This window comes from Sinocyclocheilus rhinocerous, unplaced genomic scaffold (genome assembly GCF_001515625.1).
Source record: "Sinocyclocheilus rhinocerous isolate Xijiao unplaced genomic scaffold, SAMN03320098_v1.1 scaffold148, whole genome shotgun sequence".
In the NCBI taxonomy this organism is placed as follows: Eukaryota; Metazoa; Chordata; class Actinopteri; order Cypriniformes; family Cyprinidae; genus Sinocyclocheilus; species Sinocyclocheilus rhinocerous.
Genome location: NW_015653472.1, coordinates 4,340,144 through 4,360,814, shown reverse-complemented (window position 1 = coordinate 4,360,814; position 20,671 = coordinate 4,340,144). Strand labels below are relative to the sequence as shown.

The following is a 20,671-nucleotide window of genomic DNA, read 5'->3' as shown; positions in this document are numbered from 1 at the left end:
TTTTTTTTTTTTTTTCGTTTAAAAATTTAAGAAACTTTGCTAACACTGTTTTCTGATGTTTCTGTTACAGTAATAAAGTGACTGGAATCTATGAGCTTAGCTTGTGCAAAATAGCTGACACAGGAAGCCCAGGTAAGATTTTCCTAAAAATACTAATGGTTTGTTCAATTTGAGATTTTTTTTTAATGTGTTGTTATTTTTATTTAGCAAGGATGCATTAAATTTATCAAAAGTTGACAGTAAAGATATTTATAATGTTACAAAAGATTTCTGTTTCAAATAAATGCTGTTCTTTTGAACTTTATATTCATCAAAGACTTGGTTAAAAATGTATCAGTGTACAGTTTTTACAAAAATATTAAGCAGCTGTTTTCAACGTTGATGATGATAAGAAATATTTTTTGAGCAGCAAATCAGCATATTAGAATGATTTCTGAAGGATCGTATGACACTGAAGACTAGAATAATTTGGCATTATGAATTATATTTTAAAATGTAAAAAGGACCATGTACAGTTTTTTTTTTATTGTTTTGAAAGAAGTCTCTTCTGCTCACCAAGGCTGCATTTACTTGATCAAAGCTACATTAAAAACAGTAATATTGTGAAATATTATTACAATTTAAAATCATGTTTTCTACTGTAATATATTTTAAAATGTAATTTAGTCCTGTGCTGCAAAGCTGAATTTTCAGCATCATTACTCCAGTCTTCAGTATCATATTATGATCCTTCAGAAATCACTCTAATATGCTGATTTGCTGCTCAAGAAACATTTCTTATTATTACCAATGTTGAAAACAGTCGTGCTGCTTAATATTTTTGAAGAAACATTATAGATTTTTTTAAGATCCTTGATTAATAGAAAGTTCAAAATACTGACCCCAAACTTTTTGAACGGTTGTGTAACTTTTCATGATCCATTCAATTCGCAATGGATAAATCTTGCCCTATATTTTTTCTTCTCATTGTATATTCTGTTTCTCTCAGAAATGTCTTATTACAGAAGTAAAATGGATTATGAAAGTCATTTCATGTTGTCTTTAAGCACATCCACACTCAAACTCGTGCTCAAACAATAGTATACAGTGCAATTAATCACTACAGCAGCAGTAAATATCTAAGATATCCTTCCATGGATTCATATTGTTTCTAATGTATTTCTTCCTGTTCAGGACGTTCTACCGGTTCGAGGCTGTCTGGGACAGCTCCCTGCACAACTCTCTCCTACTGAACCGTGTCACTCCCTACGGAGAGAAGATTTACATGACCCTGTCAGCCTATCTGGAGGATAAGAAATATTTTTTGAGCAGCAAATCAGCATATTAGAATGATTTCTGAAGGATCGTATGACACTGAAGACTGGAATAATTTGACATTATGAATTATATTTTAAAATGTAAAAAGGAAACAGTGATTTAAAATTGTAATGATATTACAGTTTTACTGTATTTTGATCAAATAAATTCCTTTTGAAAACATTTTAAAAAAATGACCAACCACAAACTTTTGAATGATAGTGTAAATTATTTATAAATAATATTTATAAAATATTTTACAAATAATTATATATATATATATATATATAGACAGTAGGAAATAAAATAAAATAAAAACAAGTTTCGAAGGTTATGATTTCAACTTTTATTTTTGCAAAAAATTGTAAAATTTATGATTTTCCAGTTTAGCCTGTCATGTTTGTGATTTTGCATATTGATATATTGGGCCTGCTATATTGAATCAATTCCATTGTTCATTTTCAGGTATGCAGCGACGGAGACGGAAGGTTCTGGATACATCTGTGGCGTATGTGCGAGGAGAGGAGAACCTGGCAGGCTGGAGACCCCGAGGAGACAGTCTGATCCTGGAGCACCAGTGGGAGCTGGAGAAACTCGAGCAGTTGCATGAGGTGAGGACAGAAGACAAAAGATCATGATTGAGCAGTGCTACACTCTTTGTGTTTATCTGCATAAGAATATCTGACAGGCAGTGGTGATCTCCAGACCCTGATGTCCATTTCTATCCTTGTCAGGTGGAGAAGACATGTCACCTGCTGCTGCTCCGTGAGAAACTGGGTGAGACGGCTCCTCCTAAATCCCTGAGCGACTCTCTGTCTCCCAGTCTGAGCAGCGGCACCCTCAGCACCTCCACCAGCATCTCCTCCCAGATCTCCTCCACCACCTTTGAGAGCGCCATCACACCCAGTGAGAGCAGCGGATACGACTCCACAGACATCGAGAGCTTGGTAGACCGCGAGAAGGAGCTGGCCACTAAGGTAAAAAACTGTACAAGTACTTGAAATTGCTTTCCATTTATAGGCAGATGAGATATTTATATATGATTTTTTTCTTGTTTACAACCATATATTATAGAACCATTTTACCATTAAGGTGCATTTAAGGTGCATTTCATCGGCATACATGCTCCCTTGGAATCCATCGATGCATTTTATTTCCTTACAAGTAAATCTTTCTCATTACCTGTGTACATCTGCCTGGATGCCGCCATGTTTGTGACATTATTTAGCTGCATCTCTTGAAAGTCAAATTTTTAAGTTGAATGTCTGACTCAATTGACTTTCTGTTGCACTTTTCGAAGTAGGAAGTTGGAAATTCTGATTTTCTGAGTTGAAGTGAGCATAGCTTAAAGGCTGGAATACACTACACGACTTTTAAAATCTGAACAGATTTCAAAACACTGGGCATCATACACTTACCGACTTTGTAATAGTCTCAGAGGAAGAACTGGCCGTCATACACTAAACGACTGAGGTTCATACATTACCAGACTTTAAAGTTGTTCTGATCACAACAAACTCACACGCGTGACAAATGAAAACAGTATGTGTTCTAAAATCGGCTCAAAATATCAAACATGTTTGATCTCATCCGACTGGATGGAATCAAAGTCTGAAGCTAAAAAATCGGAGTCTGGCCATCATACACTACACGATTTTCTATGTAATCTAGTGTCAACTCAAATCTGCAGACTGGCTCTGACTTTTGGCAACTATCATCGAGTTCTCCGTACTGCAATTTGAAAATGGGTGCAAAACTAGTGTAGTGTATTTCAGCCTTTATTCTCACACACCTGTTTAGACCTATTGTTCAGAAGTTTGGGGTCGGTAAATGTTTTTGAAATGCTCACCAAGGCTTTATTTATTCAATCAAAAATTCAGTAAAAACAGGAATGAATTATTATTAAAATTTAAAATAACTAGTTTATTTGAATATATTTTAAATTGTGATGGCAAAGCTGAATTTTCAGCAGCCATTACTCACATGATCCTTCAGAAATCATTTTAATATGCTGATTTGCTGCTCAAGAAACATTGGTTATTATTATCATCAATGTAGAAAACAGATGTGGACTACTACTGCTATCTCACGTTGAGTTGTTCTTTAAAAACGTCACCACGCATGAAAGACACATAATAATATAATTTGACCAGCCACATTGCTGTAGTTTTAACATTATTATGAGGACATAATAAGATCACAATCTCTATGATTCACTTAAAAGGTAGATTGTAGACGTCTTCAGGATCGATCACGATATAAAATCATCAGATCGCCCACCCCTAGTTGTGGTTCTTTATATTTTTGTGGAAACTGTGATACAATTTTAGATATATTTTTTTTATTCTTTCATGAATTGAAAAGTTCAAAAGAACAGCATTTAAAAAAAACAAAAAAAAAACATTTTGGAACATTATAAATGTTTTTACTGACACTTTTGATCAATTTAATGTATCCTTGCTGAATAAAAGCTTTAATTTCTTTCAAAAAAATAACTGAACCCAGACTTTTGAATTGGATAATGGATGTCTATTAGAAGGGATATGCGTTTATGTTAATGTTAATTCTTTGCAGTGCCTCCGGCTCCTGACACACACTTTCAACAGTGAATACAACCAGATGTACAACAGCATCAGTGACTGCAAGGTAACCTGGACTTGAACGATGAAAAACAACCAGTTTTGTATGAATTGGAACATATCCGCTTGAATTAATAAAAATACAAAAAAAAAAAACCTGTTTTCTGTCTCATTCAGTTGTCGGATATCTCTCCTATGGGCCGTGACCCATCCGTCACCAGTTTCAGCAGTGCTACTCTCACACCCTCCTCCACCTGCCCCTCTTTGTCAGACTCTCGGTACGGTTCGGATGTAAAAGCACAAATGATAAGCTCAAAATACAGTCTTCTAAAAGTTGTGTCCTGTGTAAACATCTGTCTTGTCCAGGACCCCTGAAGCTAACTCTCGTGCCACCAGCCCCTCATGCTCAGACTATGAGAACTTCCCCATGGTGCCCATTCTGGAAACGTCCTACCTGGCCCGCGCCGGCAAACACGAGTTCCTCAACCTTGTGCCTGATATTGAGGAAATGAGACCTGGGTGAGAGTTTTGATATAGCTGGCACATCTAGTTTTGTTTATTCAATTCTCACAAAAATCAAGATGAATTTGAACACTGAAATCATTCAATTAAGCTGTTTTGTGTTGCAGTTTCCGCGAATGGGGCAGCAGAGATGTTGTTATTGTACAGGAATATGCTGGTCTGACATGCCCTCTTGTGTTCACTCAGGTCTGTGGTATCAAAGAAGGGATTCCTCAGTTTCATGGAGTCCCGTTCCAACTCCTGGGTGAAGCACTTTGTGGTGGTTCGACGGCCATACGTGTTCATCTACAACAATGACAAGGACCCAGTAGAGAGGGGAGTGCTGAATTTATCCACTGCCCAGGTGGAATACAGTGAAGACCAGCAGGCCATGCTCAAGGTAAAGCCTCACCTGCTATGTGGAAATCAACTGTTTTCCCTGTAATTTATGTCACCCGAATGCCTGATTTTTGCTGTTTGATGGCTTGCAGACACCTAATACATTCGCCGTGTGCACCAAGCACAGAGGGATCCTCCTCCAGGCCAACAATGACAAAGACATGAACGACTGGCTGTACGCCTTTAACCCACTGCTAGCAGGAACAATAAGGTACACAGCCCAAATTTTCCCCAAAATTTTGTGGTTTTTTTGGGTGATTACCTAGAATGAACCTAGTCTAGTCTGGACCAAACTGACCACCTCTTTGAAGTGTTTTTTTTTTCTGGTCCTCTCCAGAAAAAATTGCAAACATTCAATGTCCCTAAAAGAAATGGCATTGCAAAATATCAAACTAAGTGTCATTTATTTTAAAGGAATCTGGCACAATCAAATGCTTAACTATATAATTTATAAACTCACTAGGGTTATTACAGTTAACTAAAACTAAAACCATAAAAATGTTTCTTATTTTAATAAAATAAAATGAAAATATATAAAAAAAGCTTATTTTAGCTAGTTGCCAAAGAAACAGTTCTCATTTTCATTTAGTTTAACTTGGTGTACTAAAAAAATTAATATAAATTTAAAACAAATCTGAAATAAAATCAATATAAAAACTATAAAATAACTAATAAAATGACACAAGCAAAATGAAAATTGAAACTATAAAATAAATAAATAAAATAAAACTAATTAAAATATGAATTAAAACTCTTGTGTCTCATTGATACTGAAATTACACAAATGCACACACTAATTGTTATTACTTAATTTAAATAAATATTTATATAGGCATTTATTTTAAAGAAATGGCACAAACAAATAGTTAGCTATATAAAATAATAAAATAAAATAATCATTCAATTATTTTTATAAGTTCGTATTACTGTAATAATAACAATAATAAAAAAAAGGTAATTACATATATATATAGAGAAAGAGAGAAAACTGATTTTAGTTGTGAGAAAAGTTCTATTGTTGTTAACAGATGCCACTTGGTTTCATGTTTTGTTTCTAACAGTCACAGTCAGACTTTGTGTCTTAAGTATCCAAATACTTTTTAGGGCTGCTGTGTGTGTCTGTCTGTCTGTTTTGTTTTTTTTTCCCTCAAAATTTTCACTGCTCACCCGACTCTTTCTGTGGTTTCCTACAGGTCCAAGCTGGCGAGGAGACGGTCCAGTCTGATGAAGAACTGAACGAGTGTACACACGCACAGAGATAGTGCTCATTTCTCAGTATTGGCTTAGTGACCATGTACATACAGCCGTTTACTAGCCCAGCCTGTCGCGATGTATTTGCTTGACATTAATTCCACATATCAAGGACATAAAACATACCATTAGCAAAGTACAGTATGTAATCATAAGACATATAATACCAGGGAAAGAAAATAATGGTGATGATCCCTCACATATCGCTCTTTCGGTAGCCTACAGGAGTATTCTGCTCGATTTAAATGATTTCCTCAGTAGATTAGGTAAAAAAAAAAAAATGGTGCAAAAGAATTACCTTAACACAGAACAACTGACCTGTGGCTCTCTTCTCCTCTCCACAAATGAACTTTCAGTTCCTAAACACCAACTGTCCCCCCCTCCCTCCCTCTCTCCCTCCCCTCTCTATTGTGTTATTGATTGGATTTATTCTGTCTTCAGTTTTGTTCTTTGTCATAACTGAACCTCCTTCAAGTAGCATGTTGTAATAGTCTGTTTGTGCGTGCACGAATCTTCAGAGCAGGTTCTGCTTTCTCTTGAGTTACTCTCGTCTGGAAACTTCATCCTTACAGTGTTGTCTGCCAGGAACATCTTACCCTCAGGAGAAAGTTGGTTTGCTATAAAAACCCCCATTGAGTAAAAATATATATATTAATAATAATAATATAAATAATATCTAAAATATTCCGTATTTAATTATCACAAATCAACTTTCTCTATAACACAAAAACAAATAGCTTTGCTCCAGATATTGCTTAAAAAAAAGATTTTTAAATGGACCAAAGCACTTCTTGAAGATGCTTAATTTTCTAAACAAGACAGAAATTGACCGTTAAACCGAATGTTATTGCAGTATTGGCTTAGTGACCATGTACATACAGCCGTTTACTAGCCCAGCCTGTCGCGATGTATTTGCTTGACATTAATTCCACATATCAAGGACATAAAACATACCATTAGCAAAGTACAGTATGTAATCATAAGACATATAATACCAGGGAAAGAAAATAATGGTGATGATCCCTCACATATCGCTCTTTCGGTAGCCTACAGGAGTATTCTGCTCGATTTAAATGATTTCCTCAGTAGATTAGGTAAAAAAAAAAAAATGGTGCAAAAGAATTACCTTAACACAGAACAACTGACCGAATGAATCCATTTGTACATAACGTTCAGGATTACTGTGCTTAACGCTACTCATGACGAGACATGATGCATTATGGGTTTCTGTCTTTGTAACCGTATTACCGGAACACCATTTTCGGGGCTGTTTTAGCAAGAAAGATCTGATGGTGTTGCCTCTTCTGATGACCAAACGGTTGAGTGAGATACTGATGCGATTAGTTAGAGTTAGGAAATGAAGGATTGAATTATTTGTGTGGTTTATTTTTGCGGTTTGGGGAAAAATCTCAAGTCAGCAGGATCATTAAACCAGCCTTTATTCCCCTTGAGAATGAGCAGGATCACTTTTTAATATTATTGAACATTTATCATGTATCTCTACTGATTATCTTAACTTATTTTTATTAACATGTGATCAGTGTTTTACATTATACAACGGAAGGCGAGAAGGGCACTTTTCTCATTTTTATTCAGCTGTTCCTCACTTATTTGAACAGACCAAGTTTGGCCACTAAAACAGTTTCATCACTGTCAGTAGAAATTGGGCCATTTATGCAGTTCACTGCAGTGCAGTGTGCAGTTGCAGTGAGGGAAAAGGGATGGTAATGTTCTGCTTTTTTTATGGTTTTGTTTTGAAAATCTTTGCTCTGTGCATTTGAAGACGTGCAGTCAAGACACAAGCGCTGAAGTTACCAGGGATTCAGTTTGATGGTGAAGTTTCGGCCATTTGGTTGAGCATATAACAGTCCTCTGGCCAGACAACCAGCAGGAATTATTGCCCACCAGACTGTCACACTGTCAGACTGATCACTGTCAATCCTTATGAAGTCAATATTCTTGCTGCTCATCATAGACTGCTCTTTCTCTTAGCAAAGAGCTTTAGTGCATTTTCACGGGAAACACATGAAAATGGCTCGGAAAGTCAAGTCCTTTGGTCAACCAGCCTTTAGGCTTCATCTGAGCCGTTTGATTGATATGGCATCTGTGAAAATGTTCATATTGAATATTCAGATCCGGCACACAGCGTGCCTAATGAGCACTGAAGCTTAGTGAAGGTTAGCGCTTATCTAATTACATGACAAGTGTGAGTTAATGGTACCAATTTTTGCCAGAGCAAAGGTTTTTGGCATTTTTTTTTCACCATCTTTGTTGAGTGGCTTGGTCGACTGTGATATTCATAATGAATTTCATTAACTGTATTTATTGTTTTGCAATGTATATATTAGTTTGCAGCTCTTTGCACATGTTTATACAACTAACAACAGAACAAATAAAGCTTGAACAATGTTTTTGTTCTCTCAAATGGAAACCAAATGGTTTTAGGTTGTGGTGTTTTTCTCATTGAAGTGGACTTTGAATGTACCTTGCGTTTCACTAAAAATGCATGCATTATCTGATGAAAGAAGAAGAATAGCTTAATTAATGACTGACATGTTGCTGTGCTTCTTATTTCTTGAAATAGGAATCTGACCATGTTACAAGGGCACTTTTTCACATTTAGTCTATGGAGGGCAGAGTTATGATGAGGCCTGTTCATTTTTATTTCTAACATCAGGGAATATATTTTCTAGAAATATAACATTTTGCTTTTCCTGACACAGTCACTTGTGCTCACTCATGCATTTGTTCCCCCCACGCTGCCTTTGAAGCAACCCTGGCATTACTGTATCACCCCATCAGATGAACATCATTCCCTCTCATTGTGATGAAACAACAGAAAACAGTTCAGCCGTGGCATTAACACTGTACATTTTTTGTCAGATTGGCTTCATTTTCATACTTATTTTGTAAATATTTCATGTTGTATGGAACTTGGATTGAAATGTAAATATGTCTCCTGTATTTGTAATAATTATAATCCATTCGCTGTATAGCCTAGATGTGTAATGCATATATCTTAATTCTGTGTATGGTAATCTTGCACCATTGATCTGTTTAGTGAATGAGTTAAAATAAAATTACAACCAGTGCATTAGACAAAGAACGGATCTCATTTTGTCTCTTTCTTTCTCTTTACACAACACTTTGCATTATACATAAAACTTTTACCTATACCTACATTAGATCTGGTTATTTTCTTTCAAAGGCTGTTTAGTTAAAGTAACATTGTGCTAGTTATATCTCATGATATTTCATTATTTGACTTCCTGAATTGATATGGTTGGCAATTGTAAAAGAAGTGTTTTTATTTTTTAATGTTTTTTTTCTTGGTCTTTTGACACTTTGTCTTAAAGCACAACAAAGCTAGCTTATTTGTTTTGTTTATTTATTTAAAAAATAATAATAATTATTGGTTTTATTAAATGTTTTAACCTTTTGGCAAAAGCATCTAACAAATACTAACTACTGAGTTGAGTACATAAAAATATCACATTTGATATAAAAATAATATGCTGCAAAATTTTGTATAGGATTATATGGTTACATTTTATTTTAAGGTGTCCTTGTTACAGTGTAATTATACATTTAAGTACTGAGTAATATTAATTACGTGTACTTACTACATGGTTAGGGGGTTAGGATTAGGGTTACGTGCATGTAATTATGCATAATTCATTGTTATTATAATAGTAGGTATGTAACGTGTAACAAGGACACCTTTAAATAAAGTGTTACCAATTATGCCTTTATATTTTATTTATTTGAACTGATTAAGTAACATTTACTAAATGAAATAAAGTACTGAGCTATTTGTAGAAAGATCGTCTTGGAAATAATTACGTAATTATAATTATATTGTTACGTTATGATATTATCTTGGAAATAATTACATGTAAAATACTTATAATTCTGTATTTTAATCAGATAGATCCGACAGTTCAATACTGGACTACACGTACACACTGCACTTAATACAATAATCTATCTGCTACCACTGGTTACCATCCAATGCACACCTATGACATTTTGCGTATCCAGTTCATGTACAATCTGCTGCACCTTCGCATATTTTGTGTATATATGTGTACATAATGTAGAATGTGTACATACTGTGTATAATGTGAATTGCTAACTGTAAGTATGTCTAATAGTACACTGTGTGTACCAAGTATATGTACTGTATGTGTATATACAGACTATATACAGATGTGTACACACTGTCATCTGTATAAGTCTGCAAGTATGTCTAACAGTTATATGTAAATTGTTTCTGCACTGTCTGGAGCACGCTCCCAAGAATTTCACTCACCAAGGCACGTGCTGTGGGGATGTGACAATAAAAGTGATTTGATTTAATTTTTAGATAGTATTACAAACTCATGCCGTATTTTAAAAAAACCGTACAATTATTGCATTTATTTAATATGCAGTCATTTTCGCTATTAAACTCGTTTATGAAGTTGTACATTTCGGAGGATAGTCGTTATGAGTAAATGCAGTAATCTTAATGTGATGAAATTTCATACGTTACACACATCACTATAGTGATGCAACGGTGCTCTACAAAATCAATCGTCAGTCTCAGAGTTCATCGTGGCAAATCTACTTTTTTCTTAATTTACTTGCAGCTTTTTTCTGACACCGTGGGCAGACAAAACCAGTCAGCCAATGAACAGCCTCCAATCTCTGGTCAGAGTGTCTCCGCCAATCACAGACAGCAAAAAGAATGACGCCACGAGCCCTGTAATCCATCGGGCGTGTTCATTGGGAGTTGCTGTAGAGCTGCTGCTCAGGCCGTGAATGAGGAAGTTCAGCAGAGACAGTGCTGCTGTAGTGAGAACCCGGACACAAAGTGTCATTGTAAGACGGAACCAACCTTCAACCATGGCTCAGTAAGTACACATTTCGCTTTTAAATTGCTTGGTAATATGATATTGAATTTCTACAACACCTTTGACTGTTTTCATTTTAATGAAATATAATATAGTGTGAGTTCTTGCACATTATCAGCATTACTTTTATCTATACTGATCTATCTACTTACTATCCAAGCACTTTTTCTGTTCAAACACAGATTGCTAACAGTGTCGAAATACCTTCTATGTCATCCAGTCAGATTGACATTAGTCATAATCACTGATTTCAATAAGTTTGCTCTCTATAATCAAATATTATGTATGTTGTTTCTCATAATCTCCATATTCTTGTTTTCACAGAGCAGATATTGCTCTCATTGGTCTGGCTGTGATGGGTCAGAATCTGATCCTGAACATGAATGACCATGGATTTGTGGTAAGTCACTTCTGCAGTTGCATTTCTTCATTTTCTTGCATATCCTGTTCTGATGGTTCACATCAGGTGTAAGATGTTACAACTGTTGTCATTCCTCAGGTGTGTGCGTTCAATAGGACAGTGTCCAAGGTCCATGACTTTTTAAACAATGAAGCCAAAGGCACTAAGGTGATCGGGGCCGAGTCCCTTGAAGACATGGTGTCTAAACTCAAAAAACCCCGTCGCATCCTCCTCCTCGTCAAAGCAGGACAAGCTGTCGATGACTTCATTGATAAACTGGTAAACGTCACCATGAATCGACGGTCCTAGTTTGCCTTGTCACCATGCCAAAGTGATCAAGTAACCCACTTTTTTCCATATATTGTAGGTTCCTCTTCTTGAACCTGGAGACATTATCATTGATGGTGGAAATTCAGAGTACACAGATACAACAGTGAGTTTGACAATCCAAACTTTTGGTCATCTGAGGTGATAACAGTATTTGATCTAAATGTTCATGCTCATCACAAACAGAGACGTTGTAAGAGTCTGAAGGAGAAGAACCTTTTGTTTGTGGGTAGTGGAGTGAGTGGAGGAGAAGATGGGGCTCGTTATGGACCCTCACTGATGCCTGGAGGACATAAGGATGCCTGGTGGGGACTTAAAGAAGTCCACCTAAAAATAATAATAATAATAATATCTACACATACATATGTATATGTATGTGCATTGGTTGACATTTATGGAATCTAATTTTTATTTTATTTCTTCAGGCCACACATAAAAGATATTTTTCAGAGCATTGCTGCCAAGGTGGGCACAGGAGAGCCATGCTGCGACTGGGTGAGTATTAGTTATTAATAGATGTTATTAATAGTGTATGCATTTATAGAGACTGTGAATGCACTTCTCAATTCTTTGTATATTTGTCTAGGTTGGAGATGAAGGAGCAGGACATTTTGTTAAGATGGTCCATAACGGTATTGAATACGGTGACATGCAGCTGATCTGTGAGGCCTATCATCTGATGAAGGATGTGCTGTGTATGGACCATAATGAAATGGCTCAGGTTAGACATCAACTCACGTCTTTAATTACTGTTGTTTTGTAATGTAGATGAACGATGTTTGATGTTGTAATTCTTCAAATCCCCTCTGTATTGTCTCTTTTCTGTTTCCTCCTTCCTTGTTTCGTTTGTATTTTGAAATACACCTCACCCTGTTCCTTCTGAAGGACTGTTTGGGTCTGCTTCCTCATAAGACTAAATTTCTTTGTCTGGTTTGCCTATCAGGCCTTCGATCAGTGGAATAAGACCGAGCTTGACTCTTTCCTCATTGAGATCACTGCCAATATCCTGAAATTCAAGGACGCAGACGGCACTCACCTGCTGCCCAAAATCAGAGACAGCGCCGGGCAGAAAGGCACAGGGAAATGGACGGCCATCTCCGCTTTGGAATACGGCACACCTGTTACATTGATAGGTAAGATACAATCTGGCATAATTTCCCAGGTATGGGTGTGTTTCTCTGTTATCGTAGATATATAGGGAGAAAGTCACGGCCTTAGAAGAGCATGTTGAATGAAGCGTCTCCATAAGCAGCTTTGCTGTTCACCTCTTCAGCTGATGTGACATAAGTGGGATTTTCTGTTCTGGCTTTTGGTGCAGGGCTCAACAATAAGGATGGCCCGCTGTCCCGGGCCTATTGTGAAAGTTTTGGGCCAGTGATTAATTGCCATTTAAAAATTTACCATTACTTAATCGTGCACATTTATTTTTTGCCTTTCAAACTTAAATATTTGGTTATGTGATGTATTCTACATTGTTGTTGCAAATTCTCATCAGAATAATGTTACCTAGCAGGCTAATGTAGATGAGGCATTGTTGAATAAGCAAGAACAATTTGTGATAATCAAGTCACATTTATTTATTACTTATTTATTTGCACTTTTCACAGTGCACATTGTTTCAAAACAGCTTTATATAAAGGTGAGCAAGTTAAGATCACCATTTATGTGTTGAAAACGACAAATCAGCACAGTTTTGTATTGTCATCATTTTCCAAAGTGTATTTCTAAATTTGCAAATAAAAAAAAAATAATAATAATAATATAAACAAAAAATGGCAAAGGAAATTTAAAATTTAATGAAAAATAAAAAACATTTCTATAAATAAGATATAAAAAATTAAAATAAATGATTTTAAATGAGAAATATTTGGCCTGGTCCAGCAGGAAAAAAAATCTTATTGAGATCTGTGGTCGACTGAGGTTTTGAACTTGTAGTTGTGACTTCAGATGTTACTATAGGATCACTCAAATCACAAAAACCAGTTACAAAATAATTGTACACATTGATGCATATGTTTTTATAAAGCTGTTTTGAAACTATATGTATTATGAAAAGCGCTATGTAAATAAATTTGACCTGACTTGATGTGTAGTTGTTAGATCAGGACATGGGCTTGTATATTTAGTGTCAGTTAAATGGACAAAAGGCTGTTTTGTGCTGCACTGAAGCGTCAGAGAGCAGCTATGATTTGTATGGTTGTAGAGGAGGGGTTTCTTCTCTCAATAGGCTGAATTCCAGTGCCGAGTTCACCATGACTGACTGGTTTCCACTTGATTTTTATTTATTTTTTCCTTCCTCCACTCGCCTCTTCCCACACTTTTGTAGGCCTTGGGTTGGGTAATAATATAATACAAAGTCATGCGCTGAGTTCCAGCCGCTCATGTTTGTAGATGTAGTAAGATCTGCTCTCACAATAGTCTGGCTGATTACTCCGTACACTGAAGAGAGCTACTTTACCAGTGTCAACAGAGCCAGGGTCTGGTACCAGATATGAAGTGAATTATACATTGTGACTGGAGTCTTGAAGACACGGTGAATAGAGGCCTATAATATTAGAACTGCTCTATAGAAGTCATAGATGAATCTGACAAAGAAATGTCATATTTCACCTCAAAATCAAAAAGTAAAAATCAAAAGAGTTTGCATAATAAAAAATTTATACATTTTAAGGACCAATAGAATTTTTAACATTCACATTACTGTGAAACATTAATGGAAAAAAAAAATCTTCCTGGATTTAAAAAAAATGAATATCAGTCTAAAAAAATATTTGCACTACATTATTGGGAATTTGGGGGGAAATGTGCTTAATTTCATGAAAATAATGTCACGATGCACAACTATTTCTAAAACTTAATTGTTTTTAACTAAATATTTTTCTTTTGATTAAAAACTGCAATTTGGTAATGTTTGATGTTGTAATTCTTCAAATCCCCTCTGTATTGTCTCTTTTCTGTTTCCTCCTTCCTTGTTTCGTTTGTATTTTGAAATACACCTCACCCTGTCCCTTGTGAAGGACTGTTTTGGTCTGCTTCCTCTTAAGACTAAATTTCTTTGTCTGGTTTGCCTATCAGGCCTTCGATCAGTGGAATAAGACCGAGCTTGACTCTTTCCTCATTGAGATCACTGCCAATATCCTGAAATTCAAGGACGCAGACGGCACTCACCTGCTGCCCAAAATCAGAGACAGCGCCGGGCAGAAAGGCACAGGGAAATGGACGGCCATCTCCGCTTTGGAATACGGCACACCTGTTACATTGATAGGTAAGATACAATCTGGCATAATTTCCCAGGTATGGGTGTGTTTCTCTGTTATCGTAGATATATAGGGAGAAAGTCACGGCCTTAGAAGAGCATGTTGAATGAAGCGTCTCCATAAGCAGCTTTGCTGTTCACCTCTTCAGCTGATGTGACATAAGTGGGATTTTCTGTTCTGGCTTTTGGTGCAGGGCTCAACAATAAGGATGGCCCGCTGTCCCGGGCCTATTGTGAAAGTTTTGGGCCAGTGATTAATTGCCATTTAAAAATTTACCATTACTTAATCGTGCACATTTATTTTTTGCCTTTCAAACTTAAATATTTGGTTATGTGATGTATTCTACATTGTTGTTGCAAATTCTCATCAGAATAATGTTACCTAGCAGGCTAATGTAGATGAGGCATTGTTGAATAAGCAAGAACAATTTGTGATAATCAAGTCACATTTATTTATTACTTATTTATTTGCACTTTTCACAGTGCACATTGTTTCAAAACAGCTTTATATAAAGGTGAGCAAGTTAAGATCACCATTTATGTGTTGAAAACGACAAATCAGCACAGTTTTGTATTGTCATCATTTTCCAAAGTGTATTTCTAAATTTGCAAATAAAAAAAAAATAATAATAATAATATAAACAAAAAATGGCAAAGGAAATTTAAAATTTAATGAAAAATAAAAAACATTTCTATAAATAAGATATAAAAAATTAAAATAAATGATTTTAAATGAGAAATATTTGGCCTGGTCCAGCAGGAAAAAAAATCTTATTGAGATCTGTGGTCGACTGAGGTTTTGAACTTGTAGTTGTGACTTCAGATGTTACTATAGGATCACTCAAATCACAAAAACCAGTTACAAAATAATTGTACACATTGATGCATATGTTTTTATAAAGCTGTTTTGAAACTATATGTATTATGAAAAGCGCTATGTAAATAAATTTGACCTGACTTGATGTGTAGTTGTTAGATCAGGACATGGGCTTGTATATTTAGTGTCAGTTAAATGGACAAAAGGCTGTTTTGTGCTGCACTGAAGCGTCAGAGAGCAGCTATGATTTGTATGGTTGTAGAGGAGGGGTTTCTTCTCTCAATAGGCTGAATTCCAGTGCCGAGTTCACCATGACTGACTGGTTTCCACTTGATTTTTATTTATTTTTTCCTTCCTCCACTCGCCTCTTCCCACACTTTTGTAGGCCTTGGGTTGGGTAATAATATAATACAAAGTCATGCGCTGAGTTCCAGCCGCTCATGTTTGTAGATGTAGTAAGATCTGCTCTCACAATAGTCTGGCTGATTACTCCGTACACTGAAGAGAGCTACTTTACCAGTGTCAACAGAGCCAGGGTCTGGTACCAGATATGAAGTGAATTATACATTGTGACTGGAGTCTTGAAGACACGGTGAATAGAGGCCTATAATATTAGAACTGCTCTATAGAAGTCATAGATGAATCTGACAAAGAAATGTCATATTTCACCTCAAAATCAAAAAGTAAAAATCAAAAGAGTTTGCATAATAAAAAATTTATACATTTTAAGGACCAATAGAATTTTTAACATTCACATTACTGTGAAACATTAATGGAAAAAAAAAATCTTCCTGGATTTAAAAAAAATGAATATCAGTCTAAAAAAATATTTGCACTACATTATTGGGAATTTGGGGGGAAATGTGCTTAATTTCATGAAAATAATGTCACGATGCACAACTATTTCTAAAACTTAATTGTTTTTAACTAAATATTTTTCTTTTGATTAAAAACTGCAATTTGGTAACTCGGACTTGTTTTTTTATTTTAGATGTAATTGTATTTTAATAATAATAGTAATAATAATAAAATAAAACATGTCTAAGTCACCAGATTGCATTGATGATAATTTATTCATTTATTTTTTAAAATGAGAATGTATTTAATTTTTATTTTGATACATATTATTGATTGACACAGTACTAAAGAGAGCGCAGAGATTCATTTAGCAGACATCCAAAGTGATTTTCGCTTATTGTACAATCTTTCTTGTTAATATTTGGTAACTCGGACTTGTTTTTTTATTTTAGATGTAATTGTATTTTAATAATAATAGTAATAATAATAAAATAAAACATGTCTAAGTCACCAGATTGCATTGATGATAATTTATTCATTTATTTTTTTAAATGAGAATGTATTTAATTTTTATTTTTATTTTGATACATATTATTGATTGACACAGTACTAAAGAGAGCGCAGAGATTCATTTAGCAGACATCCAAAGTGATTTTCGCTTATTGTACAATCTTTCTAGTTTGTTAATATGATCAGGTTGTTGTGTGTGTGGGGCCCGTCTGTCATGCTTCGACTATCTAATGTTTTAATGTTTCCTCGTGTGGTCTCTCTGACATGGTCTAACAGTGATTATAATCTTATTATGCGACCAGAGATGCAGACTGTAACTGGAGATGACTGTTTGTGTTGTGTGTGGTGTCTTTCACTCACAGGGGAAGCTGTCTTCGCCAGATGTCTCTCCTCTCTAAAGGATGAGAGGGTTCAGGCCAGTAAGAGCCTCACCGGCCCCCAGGGTGTCAAGTTCACCGGAAACAAGGCACAGTTTCTTGAAGATATTAGAAAGGTGGGATGGACTTAAAATATGGATCAGTTATATCCATGCATAGGTTTTCTGTATTCATGTTCATGTTTGAAGGTGCATCAGATAATGTTAAGCATTTAATGGAGTTTATTAATAATAGGTTGTTTTTAACTTGATGAATATTTATTGTTATTTCTTTTTCAGGCTTTGTACGCCTCAAAGATCATTTCATATGCTCAAGGCTTCATGCTGCTCCGACAGGCTGCAGTAGAGTTCGGCTGGTCTCTTAACTATGGTGCTATTGCCCTGATGTGGAGAGGAGGCTGCATTATTCGCAGGTAAGCAAGCTTTGCTCACAGTGATTTAAAAAAATATTACATACAATTATATGCTATATTCAGATTGCTTATCGGTTAAATGCTCAAGAATTAAATCATATGAAACGTCATCTTTTCTCCACCCAGTGAATGTTGCAATTCTGTAAACACTAGGAAGTGGAGATAATGTTTCATGTAAAGATCCCACACGCACAGAAATGAGGAAACCGTTTGATTTTACAATCTCATAACTGTAGATTAGCTATGAATAAAGGTCATGAATCTTTCATTCGCAGTGTTTTCTTGGGAAAGATCAAGGAAGCGTTTGACCGGAACTCTGAGCTGCAGAGTTTGCTGCTGGATAACTTCTTCAGCAAAGCTGTACAGGATTGTCAGGTACAGGAAGTGAGCCAAGAGTGACCACAAATTGCTCTGTTTCCTGTAATAGTGTCACTAAATACACCAGAGAGAAATCAGCGGCACTAATGGCAGCCTAATGGTAGACTGTTTATGTGCATTTATATAAAAGTATATGTACAGTGCCTCTTAAAAGTAATGTTTACTTAGTGCCTTGGGGAAGTTGTGGCCTAATGGTTAAAGAGTTGGACTCGTAACCCAGGTTGCGGGTTCGAGTCTCGTACCGGCAGGGATTGTAGGTGGGGGGAGTGAATGTACACTCCCCCTTAGGAGAGTGTACATCCTCTCTTCCACCTTCAATACCACGACTGAGGTGCCCTTGAGCAAGGCACCGAACCCCCAACTGCTCCTCGGGCTGCCCACTGCTCCGGGTGTGTGTTCACGGTGTGTGTGTTTTCACTGCTGTGTGTGTGCACTTTGGATGGGATAACTGCAGAGCACTAATTCTGAGTATGGGTCACCATACTTGGCCACATGTCACGTCAAATATATACACAATGAACACAGTCCAAACTGATATGACACCTTCTGCTCCACCTGGACTATGACGAAATATTTAAATCATTTTACATAGTATAACCATAGTACATAGTATATATTTATTTCAATACTGCATGCAGTTACTATAGCAAAACCATACACGGTACAGACTATTTTGTGTGTGTTTCTCCAGGATTCTGAAAAAGTTTGGAATTCATCAGTAAACTTATACTGTTACAAGTAGCATTTATGGATAGCATATCCTGTATTCAGTGACAATTTCATATTATTTTATGAAATGAATTTAAATGATTTAAGATCTATGCAGTCAATGAAAGTGTATCAAATGTAATCATGAAGTTTAGCACTGAAGATTTCATAAAATGCTGTGCATTGGTAGTAATTGATTTGTATGAGCTACAGTATTTAGCTACAATATTCCAGCAATTATTTGGCAACATAATAGCATGCATAGTCAGAATGTAACATAAATGTTATCAGTCGGATTTTAAAGTCATTTATCAGTTGTTAAAGCTGCAGTCCGTAACTTTTGGCGCTCTAGCGGTAAATAAACAGAACTGCGGAGCTACTTCTCTCTGTTTATGTCTATGACGAATCACGCAGGTACTGGGCTACTCTGCAGCGGTACCTACCCGAACCAGTCTAAAATAATCCGCATATAAAAACTTATTATAGGTGTACCGTAGTGATTCAGGACTAGCCAAAAACACGGTTTGGAAAATTGATTCATGGTGTACTCGATTATTATATAAATTTTGTAAATTTTGAACACAAAAAGTTTTGGACTGCAGCTTTAAATATGGTCTGAAAATCCACAGAGAAGTTTGGAAATACATGTCATTTTGAAATGGAAATTATGTAGGAACAGCGGTTTACTTTAAAAACTGATCTAAAGGTTTGTTGGTAATAATGGGGAAAATATATGTAGAATGTGTTTTATTTAGCAGTACGTTGGTTGTGTTTTGCAGGACTCATGGCGTCGGGTAGTAAGTACAGGTGTGCAGCAGGGGATCCCCATGCCGTGCTTCACCACCGCCCTGTCCTTCTATGATGGCTACAGGCACGACATGCTCCCAGCAAACCTGCTGCAGGTAAAACTCTCTACAACTCACAAACCCTCTCTCTAACTAACCATATGGGATATCACAGGGATTACTTCCGGCCACTTCCGGTTCTAGGCATTTGAATCTCTTCGTATTCATATGGTAGAGATTTTATTTTATTTTATTATTTATTTAAAATAAATTAGAATAAAGAATTGAATTACTTTTTGTCTTTTTGGTTAGAATAAGAATTAGTACTCTTGCTTCAGACTCTTTATGAGTCTCTCCTTTTTATTTTAATACTCAAGAAGTTGTTCTCTCTTTGTATTTATCACTGGCTGAGCTAATATCACCTCTAACATTGTCACTCTTCAGGCACAGAGGGACTACTTTGGTGCCCACACATATGAGCTGCTATCAAACCCTGGAAAGTTCATCCACACTAACTGGACAGGCCACGGAGGAAAAGTGTCGTCATCATCCTATAATGCCTAAAATCAAGAGTGTTATTAGGTTAAACAGCAAAGAACATCATCTCCTCTCGATGAAGGACCAGAGCAGCTTAGCACATTCCTCCCGAAGAGCTGAACTTCAGCCCACAGTAGAGCACTTACTGAAGAGTGTTCAAATGCATATTTCTGTTTATACTAAATCATAGTGTATACACTATTTGTAAGCTCTGTTCTTGTAGTTTTAAGGTCCACTGTTGCAAACACCGCATTTCTGAGTAAGAGTGTTGTTTCTGAGATTTTTCTTGGTGTAGACTGGTCATGCTTTGCCCCCAGAGTTCACAGTGTTAACCCTGGATTATGGGTAACTATTGCACTGCATTAGGCTAAATAAAGATTTCAATCCCTTTTTAATTAGCTTTTGTCTTCTTCACTCACATGCTGTCTACTGCAAACAGGATTTA

The 20,671-nt window shown here is 36.0% G+C and overlaps 2 protein-coding genes across 2 annotated transcripts; both read left to right on the top strand.

The window, feature by feature from the left end:
- The first annotated feature begins 72 nt into the window (after nt 1-72).
- LOC107716235 (kinesin-like protein KIF1B) lies at nt 73-6,055 on the top strand. Its single transcript, XM_016522619.1, has 9 exons — nt 73-132; nt 1,762-1,907; nt 2,031-2,273; nt 3,871-3,942; nt 4,053-4,153; nt 4,242-4,394; nt 4,584-4,776; nt 4,868-4,986; nt 5,969-6,055. The coding sequence occupies exons 2-9, from the start codon at nt 1,764-1,766 to the stop codon at nt 6,009-6,011; spliced, it is 1,068 nt and encodes a 355-aa protein (XP_016378105.1). The 5' UTR covers nt 73-132; nt 1,762-1,763; the 3' UTR covers nt 6,012-6,055.
- Nucleotides 6,056-10,801: 4,746 nt separating this feature from the next.
- Nucleotides 10,802-20,621, top strand: LOC107716232 (6-phosphogluconate dehydrogenase, decarboxylating-like). Its single transcript, XM_016522615.1, has 13 exons — nt 10,802-10,921; nt 11,246-11,321; nt 11,421-11,600; nt 11,689-11,754; nt 11,835-11,953; nt 12,074-12,143; nt 12,235-12,369; nt 12,592-12,781; nt 17,392-17,522; nt 17,685-17,818; nt 18,094-18,193; nt 19,684-19,806; nt 20,134-20,621. Exons 1-13 carry the CDS (start codon nt 10,830-10,832, stop codon nt 20,251-20,253), a joined length of 1,536 nt encoding a protein of 511 aa, XP_016378101.1. The 5' UTR covers nt 10,802-10,829; the 3' UTR covers nt 20,254-20,621.
- The last annotated feature ends 50 nt before the right edge of the window (nt 20,622-20,671 follow it).